The sequence below is a fragment of the Oncorhynchus mykiss genome, chromosome 4 (assembly GCF_057628025.1).
Source record: "Oncorhynchus mykiss isolate SJ-2025 chromosome 4, ASM5762802v1, whole genome shotgun sequence".
NCBI lineage: Eukaryota > Metazoa > Chordata > Actinopteri > Salmoniformes > Salmonidae > Oncorhynchus > Oncorhynchus mykiss.
The window spans coordinates 21,748,566-21,771,497 of NC_143025.1; the positions used below are offsets into that span (position 1 = coordinate 21,748,566).

The 22,932-nt window shown below is 43.6% G+C and overlaps 1 protein-coding gene across 4 annotated transcripts in view; it reads right to left on the bottom strand.

Moving 5' to 3' along the window:
• Positions 1 to 22,932, bottom strand: part of LOC110521502 (DNA-binding protein RFX2) — a 77,871-nt gene that overhangs the window by 39,282 nt on the left and 15,657 nt on the right. For all 4 annotated transcript variants that reach the window (XM_036968419.2, XM_036968421.2, XM_036968420.2 and 1 more), the window contains exons 2-4: positions 14,623 to 14,735; positions 5,088 to 5,177; positions 4,546 to 4,628 (exon numbers count right to left, since the gene is read on the bottom strand). In XM_036968419.2, the coding sequence (XP_036824314.1) occupies positions 4,546 to 4,628; positions 5,088 to 5,177; positions 14,623 to 14,727 (278 nt within the window). In that variant the 5' untranslated portion in view covers positions 14,728 to 14,735. The remainder of the gene's footprint in view (positions 1 to 4,545; positions 4,629 to 5,087; positions 5,178 to 14,622; positions 14,736 to 22,932) is intronic.

Genomic DNA, 22,932 nt, shown 5'->3' on the forward strand with positions numbered 1-22,932 from the left:
TGACTTAGAATATGTGGACAACTACAAATACCTAGGTGTCTGACTAGACTGTAAACCCTCCTTCCAGACTCACATTAAGCATCTCCACTCCAAAGTTAAATCTAGAATTGGCTTCCTATTTCGCAACAAAGCATCCTTCACTCATGCTGCCAAACATACCCAAGTAAAACTGACCATCCTACCGATCCTCGACTTCGGCGATGTCATTTACAAAATAGCCTCCAACACTCTACTTAACAAATTGGATGCAGTCTATCACAGTGCCATCTGTTTTGTCACCAAAGCCCCATATACTACCCACTACTGCGACCTGTACACTCTCGTTGGCTGGCCCTCGCTTCATACTCGTCGCCAAACCCACTGGCTCCAGGTCATCTACAAGTCTTTGCTAGGTAAAGCCCCGCCTTATCTCAGCTCACTGGTCACCATAGCAGCACCCACCTGTAGCACGCGCTCCAGCAAGTATATCTCACTGGTCACCCCCAAAGCCAATTCCTCATTTGGCTACCTTTCCTTCCAGTTCTCTGCTGCCAATGACTGGAACGAACTGCAAAAATCACTGAAGCTGGAGACTCATATCTCCCTCACTAGCTTTAAGCACCAGATGTCAGAGCAGCTCACAGATCACTGCACCTGTACATAGCCCATCTGTAAATAGCCCATCCAACTACCTCATCCCAATACTGTATTTATTTATTTATCTTGCTATTTTGCAGCTCAGTATCTCTACTTGCACATTCATCTTCTGCACATCCATTCACTCCCGTGTTAAATTGGTATATTGTAATTACTTCGCCACCATGGCCTATTTATTGCCTTACCTCCCTTATCTTACCTCATTTGCACACACTGTATATATACTTTTTCTACTGTATTATTGACTGTATGCTTGTTTATTCCATGTGTAACTCTGTGTTGATGTATGTGTCGAACTGCTTTGCTTTATCTTCGCCAGGTCGCAGTTGTAAATGAGAACTTGTTCTCAACTAGCCTACCTGGTTAAATAAAGGTGGAAAAATAATTATATATATATATATATATATATATATATATACACAGTGGGGCAAAAAAGTATTTATTCAGCCCCCAATTGTGCAAGTTCTCCCACTTAAAAAGATGAGAGGCCTGTAATTTTCATCATAGGTACACTTCAACTATGACAGACAAAATGAGAAAAAAAATCCAGAAAATCACATTGTAGGATTTTTTATGAATTTATTTGCAAATTATGGTGGAAAATAAGTATTTGGTCAATAACAAAAGTTTATCTCAATACTTTGTTATATACCCTTTGTTGGCAATGACAGAGGTCAAACGTTTTCTGTAAGTCTTCACAAGGTTTTCACACACTGTTGCTGGTATTTTGGCCCATTCATCCATGCAGATCTCCTCTAGAGCAGTGATGTTTTGGGGATGTTGCTGGGCAACACGGACTTGCAACTCCCTCCAAAGATTTTCTATGGGGTTGAGATCTGGAGACTGGCTAGGCCACTCCAGGACCTTGAAATGCTTCTTACGAAGCCACTCCTTCGTTGCCCGGGCGGTGTGTTTGGGATCATTGTCATGCTGAAAGACCCAGCCACGTTTCATCTTCAATGCCCTTGCTGATGGAAGGAGGTTTTCAATCAAAATCTCACGATACATGGCTCCATTCATTCTTTCCTTTACACGGATCAGTCGTCCTGGTCCCTTTGCAGAAAAACAGACCCAAAGCATGATGTTTCCACCCCCATGCTTCACAGTAGGTATGGTGTTCTTTGGATGCAACGCAGCATTCTTTGTCCTCCAAACACGACGAGTTGAGTTTTTACCAAAAAGTTATATTTTGGTTTCATCTGACCATATGAAATTCTCTCAATCTTCTTGTGGATCATCCAAATGCTCTCTAGCAAACTTCAGACGGGCCTGGACATGTACTGGCTTAAGCAGGGGGACATGTCTGGCACTGCAGGATTTGAGTCCCTGGCGGCGTAGTGTGTTCCTGATGGTAGGCTTTGTTACTTTGGTCCCAGCTCTCTGCAGGTCATTCACTAGGTGTGGTTCTGGGATTTTTGCTCACCGTTCTTGTGATAATTTTGACCCCACGAGGTGAAATCTTGCGTGGAGCCCCAGATCGAGGGAGATTATCAGTGGTCTTGTATGTCTTCCATTTCCTAATAATTGCTCCCACAGTTGATTTCTTCAAACCAAGCTGCTTTCCTATTGCAGATTCAGTCTTCCCAGCCTGGTACAGGTCTACAATTTTGTTTCTGGTGTCCTTTGACAGCTCTTTGGTCTTGGCCATAGTGGAGTTTGGAGTGTGACTGTTTGAGCTTGTGGACAGGTGTCTTTTATACTGATAACAAGTTCAAACAGGTGCCATTAATACAGGTAACGAGTGGAGGACAGAGGAGCCTCTTAAAGAAGAAGTTACAGGTATGTGAGAGCCAGAAATCTTGCTTGTTTGTAGGTGGCCAAATACTTATTTTCCACCATAATTTGCAAATAAATTCATAAAAAATCCTACAATGTGATTTTCTGGATTTTTCCCCCTAATTTTGTCTGTCATATTTGGAGTGTACCTATGATGAAAATTACAGGCCTCTCTGATATTTTTAAGTGGGAGAACTTGCACAATTGGTGGCTGACTGAAATACTTTTTTGCCCCACTATATATATATATATATATATATATATATATATATATATATATATATATATATATACACATACATACATACATTCATACATACATACATACAGTGCCTTGCGAAAGTAGTCGGCCCCCTTGAACTTTGCGACCTTTTGCCACATTTCAGGCTTCAAACATAAAGATATAAAACTGTATTTTTTTGTGAAGAATCAACAACAAGCGGGACACATTCATGAAGTGGAACGACATTTATTGGATATTTCAAACTTTTTTAACAAATCAAAAACTGAAAAATTGGGCGTGCAAAATTATTCAGCCCCCTTAAGTTAATACTTTGTAGCGCCACCTTTTGCTGCGATTACTGCTGTAAGTCGCTTGGGGTATGTCTCTATCAGTTTTGCACATCGAGAGACTGACATTTTTTCCCATTCCTCCTTGCAAAACAGCTCGAGCTCAGTGAGGTTGGATGGAGAGCATTTGTGAACAGTAGTTTTCAGTTCTTTCCACAGATTCTCGATTGGATTCAGGTCTGGACTTTGACTTGGCCATTCTAACACCTGGATATGTTTATTTTTGAACCATTCCATTGTAGACTTTGCTTTATGTTTTGGATTATTGTCTTGTTGGAAGACAAATCTCCGTCCCAGTCTCAGGTCTTTTGCAGACTCCATCAGGTTTTCCTCCAGAATGGTCCTGTATTTGGCTCCATCCATCTTCCCATCAATTTTAACCATCTTCCCTGTCCCTGCTGAAGAAAAGCAGGCCCAAACCATGATGCTGCCACCACCATGTTTGACAGTGGGTATGGTGTGTTCAGGGTGATGAGCTGTGTTGCTTTTACGCCAAACTGCCTGCCTTTTTGTTGCCAAAAAGTTCAATTTTGGTTTCATCTGACCAGAGCACCTTCTTCCACATGTTTGGTGTGTCTCCCAGGTGGATTGTGGCAAACTTTAAACTACACTTTTTATGGATATCTTTAAGAAATGGCTTTCTTCTTGCCACTCTTCCATAAAGGCCAGATTTGTGCAATATACAACTGATTGTTGTCCTATGGACAGAGTCTCCCACCTCAGCTGTAGATCTCTGCAGTTCATCCAGAGTGACCATGGGCCTCTTGGCTGCATCTCTGATCAGTCTTCTCCTTGTATGAGCTGAAAGTTTAGAGGGACGGCCAGGTCTTGGTAGATTTGCAGTGGTCTGATACTCCTTCCATTTCAATATTATCGCTTGCACAGTGCTCCTTGGGATGTTTAAAGCTTGGGAAATCTTTTTGTATCCAAATCCGGCTTTAAACTTCTTCACAACAGTATCTCGGACCTGCCTGGTGTGTTCCTTGTTCTTCATGATGCTCTCTGCGCTTTTAATGAACCTCTGAGACTATCACAGTGCAGGTGCATTTATACGGAGACTTGATTACACACAGGTGGATTGTATTTATCATCATTAGTCATTTAGGTCAACATTGGATCATTCAGAGATCCTCACTGAACTTCTGAAGAGAGTTTGCTGCACTGAAAGTAAAGGGGCTGAATAATTTTGCACGCTCAATTTTTCAGTTTTGATTTGTTAAAAAAGTTTGAAATATCCAATAAATGTCGTTCCACTTCATGATTGTGTCCCACTTGTTGTTGATTCTTCACAAAAAAATACAGTTTTATATCTTTATGTTTGAAGCCTGAAATGTGGCAAAAGGTCGCAAAGTTCAAGGGGGCCGAATACTTTCGCAAGGCACTGTACATACATACATACATACATACATACATATATATATATATATATATATATATATATATATATACACACAATCTCACATTAAATGTTCTATTAGCTTTAATGGTTTTCTATTTAGAATAATTTTAAAGGCGCCTGGAACACGTTCCTTTGCCTTAAATGAAGAGCACTGCAGTACTTACATGGTTCCATTAGTGTAAACTGCCTCTCCCCCCTCTCCTACATATTGAACCTGGGAGGGGTAAACATGCTGGACCTGCTGAACCTATTGAGAGAGAGAAACCAATGAATCAACCTTGAAGCACTATTATCAAGAGAGAGTATCCACCTCTAGGCTGTTTCTCATTCCTTGACATTAGATAGGATATCTATGCTTGTTATGAATCAGAAGAAACTTCAATGTAAATCATGTCTTCCATAATCATAATCTTGGTCATATCTTAACGCAGTGCTGTCAGTAGGTGGCAGTGAGTCCAAAGTGTCAAACTGAGAAAAGATAAAAATCCCTGCTGAGCAATTGAAGCACATATAATTGAGATCTAACATCAATTCTATCAGTTAGAAACCCATACCATTCCAAAGCAAGAACACTTACAATACAGTGGAGAATGTAATCTGACTCTATATGTCTGATGCTACTGTGAATGGAGCCATGGTCTGAAGCTAGACTGACTGAGTGTCCTGGGGGCTGGGGAGAAGGAATAAGGGGTGATGAGGAGTGTACCTGCTGAGGGACCTGTTGCACCCGAGGGACTGACAGCTGCTGCACCTGCGCTCCCTTCTGGGCCGAACCTGTGGCCTGAACCAGCACCCTCTGGAGGGAGAGGAAACGCACAATTATTGGTAAGCACATAAAATGCCCACACACAGACACACACTATATCTATTTACACACAAAAAATAAAAATACAATCCCTAAGCCCTTAATGAACACCAGAGAATCACGGAACAGGGGATTTGACTGGGTTTTCTACATTACTTTTGGTATAATCTCCTTCCTTATGTGCATTGTGGCTTGTGCCTTTCTTCTGTAAACTTCAACACAAATATGAAATGATTGCTGGTGGGAAAGATGATGCTATTCAGCAGCAGTGCAGCTTACCAGCCAACCCATTTTTGTCTTGGTCCATTCTAGGCTTTTAGTAATTACAGGCAACCTGCAATGTAGGTTTATTTGGGGCGAGTGTTTTTCTTTGGCGGTCGCAGATGACTACTGCTGGTTTCCCTCTTTAGGGGAGTGTTAAGGGAGATGTGTTCATAACAACAAAAATAAATGCCATTTGCTTTCTCTAAAAGCCTGAGATATGTCATAGGCGGTGTAGTATAGGCCTTAAGGTCAGAACTGTCTTTTCTCAAGCATAGCCAGCTGTCAAGGCAAATATGATGCCCTATCCAAAAATATTAACATAAGGATATTTAACTGCTTGGTTTCTATGGATTCTATCATCAAACAATGTCCTTTTCCCAGAATTTTGAACAGCTGTGGCAAGACAAGGTTATAGGTCCTACTTGCATTAATCAGAAACTCCTGCCTGATCACACACAACAACATGATATCAAATTATTTATGATGCCTTTATCCACATGTAGGCTAATGCTTGTTGATACATTTACAGTGCCTTCAGAAAGTATTCACACCTCTTGACTTTTCCCACATTTTGTTGTGTTACAAAGAAGTGGGATTAAAATGGATTTAATTGTCATTTTTGGTCAATGACCTACACAAAATACTCTGTCAAAGTGGAAGAAAAATTATAATATTTTTCTCACATTAATGAAAAATAAAACACTAATATATCCTGATTAGATAAGTATTCATACCCCTGAGCCAATAAATGTTAGAAACACTTTTGGCAACGATTACAGCTGTGAGTCTTATTGGGTAAGTCTCTAAAAGCTTTGCACACCTGGATTGTACAATATTAGAGTACATCTAATATGTTCCCTCTGTTGATGATGTTCATTATATATTAAGGTTGAACCAAAACATTACATGTAACAAAAATGAAATAGGAAATTATTATGTGAAATTGAATGATACAATACTGTATGTTGATGCTAATATGATGTACAATATTATATTATGTTTCTATATGATAACAATACCATAATATGTTTAATATGCTATATACTATTTTTTAACAGTTTCACTAATTAATTTTAATGAACTTAATCATTATGACACACCCCTCAATAATGTCATTGGTTACACTGTGTGTCTACATAACCTGGTTCAAGTATTCATGACATTACCCTGAAGAAAGCACAGTGATGCCGAAACGTTGCTAAATACCCATTAAATTGCTGGGAGATTACACATGGAGTGTGAGACTTTCTTTATTTTGGTAGTTTAGGGTTTATTCGCCATTAGTCAGCACCTCCACACAAACTATTATTCTGGGTGTGGGCCAGCTCATGTTTTTTTTATATTTTTTTTATCTACTATCATCTCTCGCTGACAGCACCCTAATCAAGCAACTCCCTAGCCAACATGGGAACTGAACCTAATTCTAACGATACCCAATGGAGCCTTTTTGAATATAGCCAACAACAACGAGACAACATTTTAGTAACAGAGTCTCTATTTGACCGGCCAGATGGCACCTGTGAAAATCTTTGTAATGAATTCCAAGACTGTTCATTCAGGAAAACTAGAACACCTGCACATTGTAACTTTAAGTGAGTATGTTCGAAATGGAGTTATCCCACGCGGACTACGTTGGCAAAAAGAGCCTTCACTTGGCCAACGCACTGAAGAGTTTTGTGAACGATGGTGTGCTATACTAAATAAATGTTCATTGGACCTGATGACTCTGATCATTGAACAACTTAAAAAGGATATTATCGAGATCGCAACCTCAGTTGAAAATTCACAGCAAGCTCTACGAGACGAGCTTAATGACTCTATTAAACTGGACGATCTAATTAAGAGTAATGCTGACCTTCAGACTAAGATTACGACCGAACACCCCCAGCACGTAAGAGGGTTCAACGCATATTTCGGAGGAATATACACTACCACCACGCAACACCTATCAATCGAGACCCAGGATGGGCCCCCATTCCAACAGGCGCTAATGTCTTCAGTTTATCAAGTAAGACCCTGACATCCGCTCACCTCAGTGTTTTCAATAAGGGGTTATCATTTGTACCCACTGCATACCCACTACTAACAGCTAGCTTGTTTAGCCCCGGTCTGCTAACTGTTAGCTTGTTAGCACAGGCCTGCTAACTGTCTGAATCGCCGTGTCCCCAGCTAGCCCAACCACTCACCGGACCCATAATCACTTTTCGATTTTTAATTTGATTATACCCTCCGGTTACCTGCCTCACCCAATGTGATACGGAATCCCTATTATTTTTAGAACACATTCAAGAACCTCCAGAAGCTAACCAGCTAACTAGCTACAAGCTATTTAGTCATTGTTAGCCACTGCTAGCGGCTTTTACCTTCTGCACACTCCACCGGATCCTTGCTGTAAACTTGGCTACATAGCTGATGCCTGCTGGACACTGTGATCACTTGGCTACATAGCTGATAGCTGCTGGACTGTCCATTAACCACGGTACTCCATTCTGTTTGTTTATGTTTTTATCTGTCGGCCCCAGCCGCACTCAGGCTCTGTGTGTAGTTAATCCGACCCTCTCTGCCTAGTCAACGCCATTTTACCTGCTGTTGTTGTGCTAGTTGATTAGCTGTTGTTGTCTCTCCTGCTGTTTTAGCTCGCTCTACCAATCAACACCTGCGATTACTGTATGCCTCGCTGTATGTCTCTCTCAAATGTCAATATGCCTTGTATACTGTTGTTCAGGTTAGTTATCATTGTTTTAGTTTACAATGGAGCCCCTAGTTCCACTCTTCATACCTCTGATACCTCCTTTGTCCCACCTCCCATACATGCAGTGACCTCACCCATTACAACCAGCATGTCCAGAGATACAACCTCTCTTATCATCACCCAGTGCCTGGGCTTAACCTCCGCTGTACCCGCACCCCACCATACCCCTGTCTGCGCATTATGCCCTGAATATATTCTACCATGCCCAGAATTATGCTCCTTTTATTCTTTGTCCCCAACGCTCTAGGCGACCAGTTTTGATAGCCTTTAGCCACACCCTCATACTACTCCTCTGTTCCGCGGGTGATGTGGAGGTAAACCCAGGCCCTGCATGTCCCCAGGCACCCTCATTCGTTGACTTCTGTGATCGAAAAAGCCTTGGTTTCATGCATGTCAACATCAGAAGCCTCCTCCCTAAGTTTGTTTTACTCACTGCTTTAGCACACTCTGCCAACCCTGTTGTCCTTGCCGTGTCTTAATCCTGGCTTAGGAAGGCTACCAAAAATTTGGAGATTTCCATACCCAACTATAACATTTTCCATCAAGATAGAACTGCCAAAGGGGGAGGAGTTGCAGTCTACTGCAGAGATAGCCTGCAAAGTAATGTCATACTTTCCAGGTCCATACCCAAACAGTTCGAACTACTAATTAAAATAATTACTCTCTCCAAAAATAAGTCTCTCAATGTTGCCGCCTGCTACCGACCCCCCTCAGCTCCCAGCTGTGCCCTGGACACCATTTGTGAATTGATCGCCCCCCATATAGCTTCAGAGTTTGTTCTGTTAGGTGACCTAAACTTGGATATACTTAACACCCCAGCAGTCCTACAATCTAAGCTAGATTCCCTCAATCTCACACAAATCATCAAGGAACCCACCAGGTACAACCCTAAATCTGTAAACAAGGGCACCCTCATAGACGTCATCCTGATCAACTGGCCCTCCAAATACACCTCCGCTGTCTTCAACCAGGATCTCAGCGATCACTGCCTCATTGCCTGTATCCGCTACGGATCCGCAGTCAAACGACCACCCCTCATCACTGTCAAACGCTCCCTAAAACACTTATGCGAGCAGGCCTTTCTAATCGACCTGGCCCGGGTATCCTGGAAGGATATTGACCTCATCCCGTCAGTTGAGGATGCCTGGTCATTCTTTTAAAAGTAACTTCCTCACCATTTTAGATAAGCATGCTCTGTTCAAAAAATGCAGAACTAAGAACAGATATAGCCCTTGGTTCATTCCAGACCTGACTGCCCTCGACCAGCACAAAAACATCCTGTGGCGGACTGCAATAGCATCGAAAAGTCCCTGTGATATGCAACTGTTCATGGAAGTCAGGAACCAATACACGCAGTCATTCAGGAAAGCTAAGGCCAGCTTCTTCAGGCAGAAATTTGCATCCTGTAGCTCTAACTCCAAAAAGTTCTGGGACACTGTAAAGTCCATGGAGAACAAGAGCACCTCCTCCCAGCTGCCCACTGCACTGAGGCTAGGTAACACGGTCACCACCGATAAATCCATGATTATCAAAAACTTCAACAAGCATTTCTCAACGGCTGGCCATGCCTTCCTCCTGCCTACTCCAACCTCGGCCAACAGCTCCGCCCCCACCGCAGCTACTCGCCCAAGCCTCTCCAGGTTCTCCTTTACCCAAATCCAGATAGCAGATGTTCTGAAAGAGCTGCAAAACCTGGACCCGTACAAATCAGTTGGGCTTGACAATCTGGACCCTCTATTTCTGAAACTATCCACCGCCATTGTCGCAACCCCTATTACCAGCCTGTTCAACCTCTCTTTCATATCGTCTGAGATCCCCAAGGATTGGAAAGCTGCCACTGTCATCCCCCTCTTCAAAGGGGGAGACACCCTGGACCCAAACTGTTACAGACCTATATCCATCCTGCCCTGCCTATCTAAGGTCTTCGAAAGCCAAGTCAACAAACAGGTCACTGACCATCTCGAATCCCACCGTACCTTCTCCGCTGTGCAATCTGGTTTCCGAGTCGGTCACGGATGCACCTCAGCCACGCTCAAGGTACTAAACGATATCATAACCGCCATCAATAAAAGACAATACTGTGCAGCCGTCTTCATCGACCTGGCCAAGGCTTTCGACTCTGTCAATCACCACATTCTTATCGGCAGACTCAGTAGCCTCGTTTTTTCTAATTACTGCCTTGCCTGGTTCACCAACTACTTTGCAGACAGAGTTCAGTGTGTCAAATTGGAGGGCATGTTGTCCCGTCCTCTGGCAGTCGCTATGGGGGTGCCACAGGGTTCAATTATCGGGCCGACTCTTTTCTCTGTATATATCAATGATGTTGCTCTTGCTGCGGGCGATTCCCTGATCCACCTCTACGCAGACGACACCATTCTGTATACTTCTGCCCCTTCCTTGGACACTGTGCTATCTAACCTCCAAACGAGCTTCAACGCCATACAACACTCCTTCCGTGGCCTCCAACTGCTCTTAAACGCTAGTAAAACCAAATGCATGCTTTTCAACCATTCCCTGCCTGCACCCGCACGCCCGACTAGCATCACCACCCTGGATGGTTCCGACCTAGAATATGTGGACATCTATAAGTACCTAGGTATCTGGCTAGACTGTAAACTCTCCTTCCAGACTCATATCAAACATCTCCAATCTAAAATCAAATCTAGAGCCGGCTTTCTATTCCGCAACAAAGCCTCCTTCACTCACGCCACCAAACTTACCCTAGTAAAACTGACTATCCTACCGATCCTCGACTTCGGCGATGTCATCTACAAAATAGCTTCCAATACTCTACTCAGCAAACTGGATGCAGTTTATCACAGTGCCATCCGTTTTGTACCTAAAGCACCTTATACCACCCACCACTGCGACCTGTATGCTCTAGTCGGCTGGCCCTCGCTACATATTCGTCGCCAGACCCACTGGCTCCAGGTCATCTACAAGTCCATGCTAGGTAAAGCACCGCCTTATCTCAGTTCACTGGTCACGATGGCAACACCCACCCGTAGCACGCGCTCCAGCAGGTGTATCTCACTGATCATCCCTAAAGCCAACACCTCATTTGGCCGCCTTTCGTTCCAGTTCTCTGCTGCCTGTGACTGGAACGAATTGCAAAAAAAAAAATCGCTGAAGTTGGAGACTTTTATCTCCCTCACCAACTTCAAACATCTGCTATCTGAGCAGCTAACCGATCGCTGCAGCTATACATAGTCTATCGGTAAATAGCCCACCCAATTTACCTACCTCATCCCCATACTGTTTATATTTATTTACTTTTCTGCTCTTTTGCACACCAGTATCTCTACCTGTACATGACCATCTGATAATTTATCACTCCAGTGTTAATCTGCAAAATTTTAATTATTTGCCTACCTCCTCATGCCTTTTGCACACAATGTATATAGACTTTTTTTTTTCTACTGTGTTATTGACTTGTTAATTGTTTACTCCATGTGTAACTCTGTGTTGTCTGTTCACACTGCTATGCTTTATCTTGGCCAGGTCGCAGTTGTAAATGAGAACTTGTTCTCAACTAGCCTACCTGGTTAAATAAAGGTGAAATAAAATAAATAAAATAAAAATGACTGATGTCCAGATAGATCTATTCAAATTTTTCCGTAATATGAGATTGAGTGAGTTCTTTGATGAGAGTGAAACTTGCATGACCCCACTTGAAATGTCATCCTCAGTGAGATGTATACATAGGTCTACCACGCTAATGAATAGACTTACCTGTCCTACCGTGAGTCAAGGAGGAGATGGAGCTATTAACCCAGCTGAGGTACCTGAGAACTCTGAGAGAACTACATTTGGAACAAAAAGTTCATTTATACCTCCCCCCAGAGGCAATGCCTCCATAGAAACCTTCTGTAGGATTGTTGAAAATTATTTAGGTGACTTACTGAAAGACAAACAGAAACACAAATCCTATGATAACCTGAGTAGAGACGAGAGAATGGCTCTTAAGGACTTAAAGTCAGATCCTTCGATTATTATAAACAAATGTGACAAAGGAGGAGGAATTTATATACAAAACAAATGTGACTATGTGAATGAATGTCACCGACAACTATCTAAAGGTGACTTCTATCGCAAATTGAATTGTGACCCTACCCTGGAATTCCAGCATAAGATCTCATCCACAGTGGAAAGCTGTTTGGAATCAGGACAAATCACTAAAGAAGAAGTTGAATTTCTATGTGTGAAATTTCCCAAGATACCAACTTTCTACACAGTCGCTAAATTACACAAACAGGTGTCTCCTCCACCAGGTAGACCCATTGTAGCAGCAATCGACTCTATGACACCCAACATTTCTAAATTTGTGGATTACCACATTAAACCGATGGTTGAGAATCTCCCATCTTATGTCAAAGACACTAGTCACATGATCTCATTGAGAGGGCTTATGAAGGATAACAGAGAGCACCCTGCTGGCCACTTTTGATGTGGAGATCCCACACACTGGAGGTTTGCAGGCGCTACAACACTTCCTTGAGCTGAGAGACTCTACCCTTGCTCCATCCAATGATTGCATCTTACAACTTACTGAACTGGTATTATCCCATAACTACTTTGTCTTTGAGTCAGACTTTTCCTTTTTTCGGGGTGTCCCGAATGCAAACCTGCATTTGGGACAATTTGAAGAAGCATTCCTTTTTAAAACAGAGACATACCCATACTGTCTAAAATACTTCTAAAGAAAAGACACCTCTTGACTTTTTCCACATTTTGTTGTGTTATAAAGAAGTAGGATTAAAATTGATTTAATTGTAATTTTTGGTCAATGATATACACAAAATACTCTGCCAAAGTGGAAGAACAATTCTAATATTTACTCACATTAATGAAAAATAAAACACTAATATATCCTGATTAGATAAGTATTCATACCCCTGAGCCAATAAATGTTAGAAACACTTTTGGCAACGATTACAGCTGTGAGACTTATTGGGTAAGTCTCTAAAAGCTTTGCACACCTGGATTGTACATTATTTGCCCATTAGTCTTTAAAAAATAATTCAGCTCCAGTGTAGATTTGGCCTTGTGTTTTAGGTTATTGTCCTGCTGAAAGTTGAATTCGTCTCCCAGTGTCTGTCGGAAAGATGACTGAACCAGGTTTTCTTCTAGGATTTTGCCTGTGCTTAGCTGTATTCTGTTTCTTTTTATATAAAAAAAACCCCTCCTTAGTCCTTGCCGATGACAAGCATACCCATAACATGATGCAGCCACCACCATGCTTTAAAATTTGCCCCAAACATAACGCTTTGTATTCAGGACAAAAAGCGAATTTCTTTGCCACATTTTTTTGCAGTATTTATTGTCTTGAAGCAAACCAGATGCATGTTTTTGAATATTTTTTTATTCTGTACAGGCTTCCTTCTTTTCACTCTGTCATTTAGGTTAGTATTGTGGAGTAACTACAATGTTGTTGACCCATCCTCAGTTCTCATATCACATCCATTAAACTCTGCAACTGTTTTAACATCACCATTGGCCTCATGGTGAAATCCCTTAGCAGTTTCCTTCCTCTCCAGCAACTGAATTAGGAAGGACGCTTGTATCTTTGTGGTGACTGGGTGTAATGATACACCATCCAAAGCCTACTTACCATACTCAAAGGGATATTCAGAGTCTGCTTTTTTTTCTCCTTATTAAATCGCTGGGTGCCCTTCTTTGCAAGGCATTGAAAAACCTCCCTGGTCTTTGTGGTTGAATCTGTGCTTGAAATTCCCTACTCTACATGATTTAAAAACAATGTTAACCACTATTATTTAACACAGAATGAGCCCATGCAACTTATTATGTGATTTGTTAAACACATTTTTACTCCTGAACTTATTTAGGCATGCCATAACAAAGGGGTTGAATACTTATTAACTCAAAAGACATTTCAGTTTTTATTTTGTATACATTTTGAAAAGTTTCTACAAACAACATTCCACTTTGGCATTATGGGGTGTTGTGTGTGTGTAGATCAATGACCCAAAATCTCAATTTAATACATTTTAACTTCAGGCTGTAACAACAAAATGTGGAAAAAGTAAAGGGGTGTGAATACTTTCTGAAGGCACTGTATGTGGTTCTTAATATACAGGAAATACATTCACATTAAAGGATTGCTGTGAAGTGTAATAAATCTGGTATCTGTCATGATAAATTATTAATGAAATCAACAGGTTTTTGAGAATTCTGCTGCTCTTCCCCAGTGCATGGTGTGAGAGGGGTTTGGCTCCCATGGGGAGAATATCATGTTTGTGAGAGAGTACTCTGATGTAGAGTTCTGTGTTTGAAAGAGACCATGATGTGAAGTGTTGCTGGTCGTGGGGGAGAGTGCTGTGAGGAAGAGTGTTGTGGTTGAGTGAGAGAGACCACTGCGCTGCATGCGAGGGAGTGCAGCCTGGTTTTGTAGTAGTGTACCTGTTGTGAGGCTGGGACGGGCTGCACCACGGGGGCCTGGGTGGAGGTGGACGTACGCAGCACCACACTGGACGGCGAATCGGACCCTCCATCTGAACTCTGCATGCTGGGACCTTACAGGGGAGAGCGGGATGAGGGGAGGAGAGAGGGAAGAGGGAAGAGGAGTGGGATTATTATTATTTTTATTTTTGTTTACCTTCATTCAACTAGGCCAGTCAGTTAAGAACAAATTCTTATTTACAATGTGTTATGAATTTTATGAATAATGACTAAATGATGTATACATTTAATGTAGAACTATAACTAACAGAATTCTACCCTGTCTCTGTATAATGATAAATAATGTTTGTCCATAAGAAAAAGGGACTGTTAGCAGGCAAGGAACTGTGGCAGACAACTTGTGACCACTGTGGAACTGATAACAGGGAAGGAAGTCTCCCCACCCAAACCTTGGGCTTGTAGTAGATTGTTTAACAGGTGGCAGACAATGTATGAGTAGGAGAAGACCTGTGAACTATGTTGTCATTGTTTCTGAGAGGAGGGACATTTATGACGAAATGTGAGGTATATAGACCAATGTACAGGAAATGATAAGCAGAGCTCTCATAAATAAACCTGCTGACTAAGTAGACTGGCCTCTGTAGACTGTCTGTTTCATTTTAATAAGAACCTTACAAATTCTTAGTAACAGACAGAGTATTTTAATTGAATTGGTTAATTGGTTAATGAGAACATAATTCTCTTAACACAATGACGGCCTACCCGGGCTAAACCCTAACCCGGACGACGCTGCGCTGCTCTATGGGACTCCCAATCACAGCCGGTTGTGATACAGCCTGGAATCAAATCAGAGTCTGTAGTGACGCCTCTAGCACTGAGATGCGGCAGGTAGCCTAGTGGTTAGAGCGTTGGGCCAGTAACCGAAAGGTTGCTGGATAGAATCCCAGAGCTGACAAGGTAAAAATCGGTCTTTCTGCCCCTGAACAAGGCAGGTAACCACTGTTCACCGGTAGGCCGTCATTGTAAATAAGAATGTGTTCTTAACTGACTTGCCTAGTTAAATAAAAAAACATTTTTTTTAATGCAGTGCCTTAAACCGCTGCACCACTTGGGATTCAGAGCAAGGACATACAAGACAAGAGTATACACGCGCAGCCCTGACAGACAAGACAGAACCGTCAGAATTAATCCCTACTCAGAGCCAGGCCTGCACATGTGCTGCCATACCAAACAAATGGGCTTTTCACAGCATGCCACAGAGAGTGGCCAGGGCTTCATATTGCCTAGGTGGAGGTCCAGGCCCCAGGCCCTACTGAGTCACCTCATCTCTGGCCTTTAACAACAATGGTAAAGCCAGCAGAAAATGGCTACTTAGTATTAGTCCAGCTGCTAGGAAGGAAGCAGGTGGAAAAGTTGTGGTGAAAACCATTGTTGTGAGTATTGTCAGGACTCAGGAGGCCCTTACTGGTACCCCAAACTCTGACTAGCATTGGGTGAAAATGTGCACCGCATGGCAAAAGAGGAGTGTGGAGAGCTAAAAATGGAGTGACACAAAGGCTCTCTCTTTCATAGAGAGAAAGATAGGGAGGGGTTGTAGGGAAGAATGGAACTGCAAGGGGGATAGGGAAGAAAAAAAAGACATCCACAGTGTCTCCAAAATAGGAAGAAAGAAAAAAAAAGGAAATGCCAGTGGGGCTCCTAGCACGGCCAGGGTCCTGATGATATCCAGCATTTGTTTCAAATGAGAGCCGTTCTCTGGGGCTCCAATAATCCAGCTGATATGAGGAAATTCTTTAATGCTTTGTAAACGTTTGCCAGTTGCTATGGTGAGGAATCCATGACGACCACCCCCAACCCTTGCCCCACTCTTCTCCCTCCCTGCTGCTCCCTCCTTTCTCTTTTCTTTTTAAAGCTCATGCACAGAAATGTTCGAGTGTGGCCACAGAGCAAGGGGGAGGGGAAGGAAAGGGAGAGAGAGAAGGGGGTTGGGTGTCTTTGCGGGAGGGAGGAGGCAGAACATCTCTAGAAGATCAGTAGCTAAACAAATGAGGCCTAATCAGTCAGCAGACACGGACAAGCCACTTCCGTTACTTATTCATCCTCAATCAGTGTCCAGGAGGAGCAGCTGTAAAGGGGCAATATGCGATTGCTACATCCATTTGTGGACTTTTAAATTAATGATATACACCTATTGATTCTTGAATAATAAAATGTATAAATGCCTCATGAGCTTAGTTCATCTGTCGTACTCCATCAGAATTCCATTGTTTGTAAACAGTGTAAATGTAAACAAATACTGTAAAGCTTTAAAAAGTGGTTAAAACTATCATTTGGATCTCATGGGTGAGCAGTCCTTGCATCCATAGCCCTGCCTATGAATTTGAGAGTGGTTACATTATTTTTTATTTCACCTTTATTCCACCAGGTAGGCTAGTTGAGAACAAGTTCTCATTTATAACTGCGACCTGGCCAAGATAAAGCAAAGCAGTGCGACACAAACAACAACAGAGTTACACATAAACAAACGTACAGTCAATAACACAATACAAAAATCTATGTACAGTGTGTGCAAATGTGGAAGAGTAGGGAGGTAAGGCAATAAATAGGCCATAGAGGCGAAATAATTACAATTTAGCACTAACACTGGAGTGATCGATGTGCAGATGATGATAGATTTATCAAGCCCCATTGGTCAACTTTTTACCAAAACAGTGTCGGGGTGCCCGTTGTTGTTGTTTCAACTGCAGATTTCCCTTTTAAACTAGGCCACCATACCAGACACGGGCTCAACAAGGAAATAATTTACAGACTGATAACCACTCCCTATATATACACACAATTACAGCTATAAAAGCCACATCATTACACAGGATAATAATACACAAAGATGTATCACATCTACCATAATCAAAGCAGATATGTAAATAGTAACACTGCTTGCTTGCTGCCTGTTAGATCAGTACTACACTGCCTGAAGCACGAATAGCTTAGTGTCCATTAACAGGCTGCTTTTAATACTGTTTGATTAGACAGTCATTAATCATTAGAGTCAAGCTAGTGGGTGGGCAACAGGTGCTGTTCAGCTCTGCTCAAACACCCCCAGCACTTTAAATTTCAGTATTTTTAAAATCTGTTTTGACACAGAGAGTAGAGTTAGAGAGTGAGTGAATGAATGAATGTAAAATGCATTGTGATTGCTTAGATTCTGCTACACACTAAATTAAAGACAGATGACAAATAATAAAATATTAACATTAGGGCATGAGGACAATTAGTTGTGAGCAACACCATACCATAGGCTTATTAATGGAAATTGTGAAACATGATTGAAGTACGATTTTTTACAACAATGGACATGAACCAGCATTCCCATTAGCTGGTAAAAGCCGGCTTTTGTCTGATACATTTTTTTTATAGAAAAGCCGATAAATAAAAATGGTGCAGGCCAATTGTCCAGGAGAAGAACAAAAAAATCCCATTGCGAATTCATGTTTTTTAGCCTATGTACAGTACCAGTCAAAAGTTTGGACACACCTAAAGGGTTTTTCTTTATCCTACATTGTAGAATAATAGTGAAGACATCAAAACAATGAAATAACACATATGGAATTATGTAGTAGCCAAAAAAGTGTTAAACAAGTCAAAATATATTTTATATTTGAGATTCTTCAAAGTAGCCTTGATGACAGCTTTGCACAGCAGAAAAACACGAGCAATGGACATTAGACCAGTGGAAATCTGTCCTTTGGTCTGATGAGTCCAAATTTTAGACTTTTGGTTCCAACCGCTGTGTCTTTGTGAGATGCAGAGTAGGTGAACGGATGATCTCCGCAAGTGTGGTTCCCACTGTGAAGCATGGAGGAGATGTGATGGTGTGGGGGTGCTTTGCTGGTGACACAGTCAGTGATTTATTTAGAATTCAACCAGCATGGCTACCACAGCATTCTGCAGCGATATCCAATCCCATCTGGTTTGCGCTTAGTGGGACTATCATTTGTTTTTCAACAGGACAATGACCCAAAACACACCTGCAGAGTGAAGGAAAAGCAGCCAACAAGAGCTCGGCATATGTGGGGACTCTTTCAAGACTGTTGGAAAAGCATTCCTCATGAAGCTGGTTGAGAGAATGCCAAGTGTGCAAAGCTGTCATCGAGGCAAAGGGTGGCTACTTTGAAGAATCTAAAATATTTCATATATTTTGATTTATTATAACACATTTTTGGTTACTACATGATTCCATGTGTTATTTCATAGTTTTGATGTCTTCACTGCTACAGCATCTCAAACAGCAAATGCATAGGCAATGGAAAGCAGGCTTCATCAGCACATCACACGCCATTTTGCAATGAGCTAGAAGTAGTATGCATTTTGAAAACATATACTTAATTGTTTGAAACCTGAACATTTTACTACATATTATGAGGCATGTCTAACATGGCTTCAAAATAGCTTAGCCAAAATCCGACCATATCCGTGGAAGCAATTATTTTACATACACTTTCTTTCATTGCCCAGTAGCCAAAGGCACAATACTAAACATATTAGCAACCCAAGCTAGTTGTTGCATATTAGATCTCCCCTCCTTCTACATTTTTTATTTATATTTTCATCTCTGTCATATGCTTTTGACAACAGTGATTTCCTGCTAATTGCATTATAGGACGAACATTCACACGTATCCTACTGCCTTGTGCGTATTGCTGCGCACTTATAATGTGAAGAAATTGTCATGTTGTCTTGTCTCTGTCCTTTCCCTTCACCCTGTCTCCCTCTGCTGGTCGTGTCAGGTTACCTTTTCTCCCCCGCTTTCCCCCAGCTGTCCCTTGTCTCCTCTAACTACCCATTCACCCCGTTCCCCACCTGTTTCCTTTTTTCCCTCTGATTAGGTCCCTATATCTCTCTCTGTTTCTGCTCCTGTCCTTGTCGGATTCTTGTTTGTTTGTTTGTGTCATTCATGCCTGAACCAGACTGTCGTCATGTTTGCTGTAACCTTGTCCTGTCCTGTCGGAATCTGCCGGTCCATCTGAGCCTACCTGTGTGTGGTAATTAAAGAAGCTCTGTTTAAGTTGATTCGCTTTTGGGTCCTCATTCACGCACCGTAACAGAAGAATCCGACCAAGAATGGACCCAGCGACTTCGGATCCTCTCCACTCAGCCGTCGAGATCCAGGGAGCGATGCTAGGCAGACACAAGCAGGAATTGTCTGCTGCTCGACATGCCGTTGAGACCCTGGCCACCCAAGTCTCCAACCTCACAGAACAGGTTCACCATCTCCGCCTCGATCCACCGGCCACTTCCAGGGCTTTCGAATCTCCGGAGCCCAGAATCAATAACCCGCCGTGTTACTCTGGGGAGCCCACTGAATGCCGCTCGTTCCTCACCCAGTGTGATATTGTGTTTTCTCTCCAGCCCAACACTTACTCCAGGAGCACTGCTCGTGTCGCCTACGTCATATCTCTCCTTATTGGACGGGCTCGTGAGTGGGGCACGGCAATCTGGGAGGCAAGGGCTGAGTGTATTAACCAGTATCAAGACTTTAAGGAGGAGATGATACGGGTTTTTGATCGATCTGTTTTTGGGGAGGAGGCTTCCAGGGCCCTGTCTTCCCTATGTCAAGGCAATCGATCCATAACAGACTACTCTATTGAGTTTCGCACTCTTGCTGCCTCCAGTGGCTGGAACGAGCCGGCTTTGCTCGCTCGTCTTCTGGAGGGTCTCCGCGCAGAGGTAAAGGATGAGATTCTCTCCCGGGAGGTTCCTTCCAGCGTGGATTCCTTGATTGAACTCGCTATTCGCATTGAGCGACGGGTTGATCTTCGTCACCGAGCTCGTGGAAAGGAGCTCGCGTTCTCCGTCGCCTCCCTCTCCGCATCACTACCATCTTCCTCTGCCGGCTCGGGTGCTGAGCCCATGCAGCTGGGAGGTATCCGCCCTCGACAGCTGGGAGGTATCCGCATCTCGACTAAGGAGAGGGAACGGAGAATCACCAACCGCCTCTGTCTCTATTGCGGTTCCGCTGGTCATTTTGCCACTTCATGTCCAGTAAAAGGCCAGAGCTCGTCAGTAAGCGGAGGGCTACTGGTGAGCGCTACTACTCCTGTCTCTCCTTCAAGATCCTGCACTACCTTGTCGGTCCATCTACGCTGGACCGGTTCGTCAGCTTCCTGCAGTGCCTTAATAGACTCTGGGGCGGAGGGCTGTTTTATGGACGAGACCTGGGCTCGGGAACATGACATTCCTCTCAGACAGTTAAAGGAGCCCACGGCCTTGTTCGCCCTGGATGGTAGTCCTCTCCCCAGGATTCAGCGTGAGACGCTACCTTTAACCCTCACTGTTTCTGGTAATCATAGTGAAACCATTTCTTTTTTAATTTTTCGTTCACCTTTTACACCTGTTGTTTTGGGCCATCCCTGGCTAGTTTGTCATAATCCTTCCATTAATTGGTCTAGTAATTCTATCCTCTCCTGGAACGTCTCTTGTCATGTGAAATGTTTAATGTCTGCTATCCCTCCTGTTTCCTCTGTCTCTTCTTCACAGGAGGAGCCTGGTGATTTGACAGGGGTGCCGGAGGAATATCACGATCTGCGCACGGTGTTCAGTCGGTCCAGGGCCACCTCTCTTCCTCCACACCGGTCGTATGATTGTAGTATTGATCTCCTTCCGGGAACCACTCCCCCCCGGGGTAGACTATACTCTCTGTCGGCTCCCGAACGTAAGGCTCTCGAGGATTATTTGTCTGTAGCTCTTGACGCCGGTACCATAGTCCCCTCCTCCTCTCCCGCCGGAGCGGGGTTTTTTTTTGTCAAGAAGAAGGACGGGTCTCTGCGCCCCTGCATAGATTATCGAGGGCTGAATGACATAACAGTTAAGAATCGTTATCCGCTTCCTCTTATGTCTTCAGCCTTCGAGATCCTGCAGGGAGCCAGGTTTTTCACTAAGTTGGACCTTCGTAACGCTTACCATCTCGTGCGCATCAGGGAGGGGGACGAGTGGAAGACGGCGTTTAACACTCCGTTAGGGCACTTTGAATACCGGGTTCTTCCTTTCGGCCTCGCTAACGCTCCAGCTGTCTTTCAGGCATTAGTCAATGATGTCCTGAGAGACATGCTGAACATCTTTGTTTTCGTTTACCTTGACGATATCCTGATTTTTTCACCGTCACTCCAGATTCATCTTCAGCACGTCCCGCCGGCTTTCACCCCCAGTCTAACGGTCAAGCAGAACGGGCCAATCAGACTATTGGTCGCATCTTACGCAGTCTTTCTTTTCGCAACCCTGCGTCTTGGTCAGAACAGCTCCCCTGGGCAGAATACGCCCACAACTCGCTTCCTTCGTCTGCGACCGGGCTATCTCCTTTTCAGAGTAGCCTCGGGTACCAGCCTCCGTTGTTCTCATCTCAGTTCGCCGAGTCCAGCGTCCCCTCCGCTCAGGCTTTTGTCCAACGTTGCGAGCGCACCTGGAAGAGGGTCAGGTCTGCACTTTGCCGTTATAGGGCGCAGACTGTGAGAGCTGCTAATAAGCGTAGAACGAAGAGCCCTAGATATTGTCGCGGTCAGAGAGTTTGGCTCTCCACTCAGAACCTTCCCCTTAAGACGGCTTCTCGCAAGTTGACCCCGCGGTTCATTGGTCCATTCCGTATCTCTCAGGTCATTAATCCTGTCGCAGTGCGACTTCTTCTTCCGCGATATCTTCGTCGCGTCCACCCGGTCTTCCATGTCTCCTGTGTTAAGCCCGCTCTTCGCGCCCCCGCTCGTCTTCCCCCCCCCCCCCCCATCCTTGTCGAGGGCGCACCTATCTACAGGGTCCGTAAAATCTTGGACATGCGTCCTCGGGGCCGTGGTCATCAGTACCTAGTTGACTGGGAGGGGTACGGTCCTGAGGAGAGGAGTTGGGTTCCCTCTCGGGACGTGCTGGACCGTGCGCTGATTGATGATTTCCTCCGTTGCCGCCAGGTTTCCTCCTCGAGTGCGCCAGGAGGCGCTCGGTGAGTGGGGGGGTACTGTCATGTTGTCTTGTCTCTGTCCTTTCCCTTCACCCTGTCTCCCTCTGCTGGTCGTGTCAGGTTACCTTTTCTCCCCCGCTTTCCCCCAGCTGTCCCTTGTCTCCTCTAACTACCCATTCACCCCGTTCCCCACCTGTTTCCTTTTTTCCCTCTGATTAGGTCCCTATATCTCTCTCTGTTTCTGCTCCTGTCCTTGTCGGATTCTTGTTTGTTTGTTTGTGTCATTCATGCCTGAACCAGACTGTCGTCATGTTTGCTGTAACCTTGTCCTGTCCTGTCGGAATCTGCCGGTCCATCTGAGCCTACCT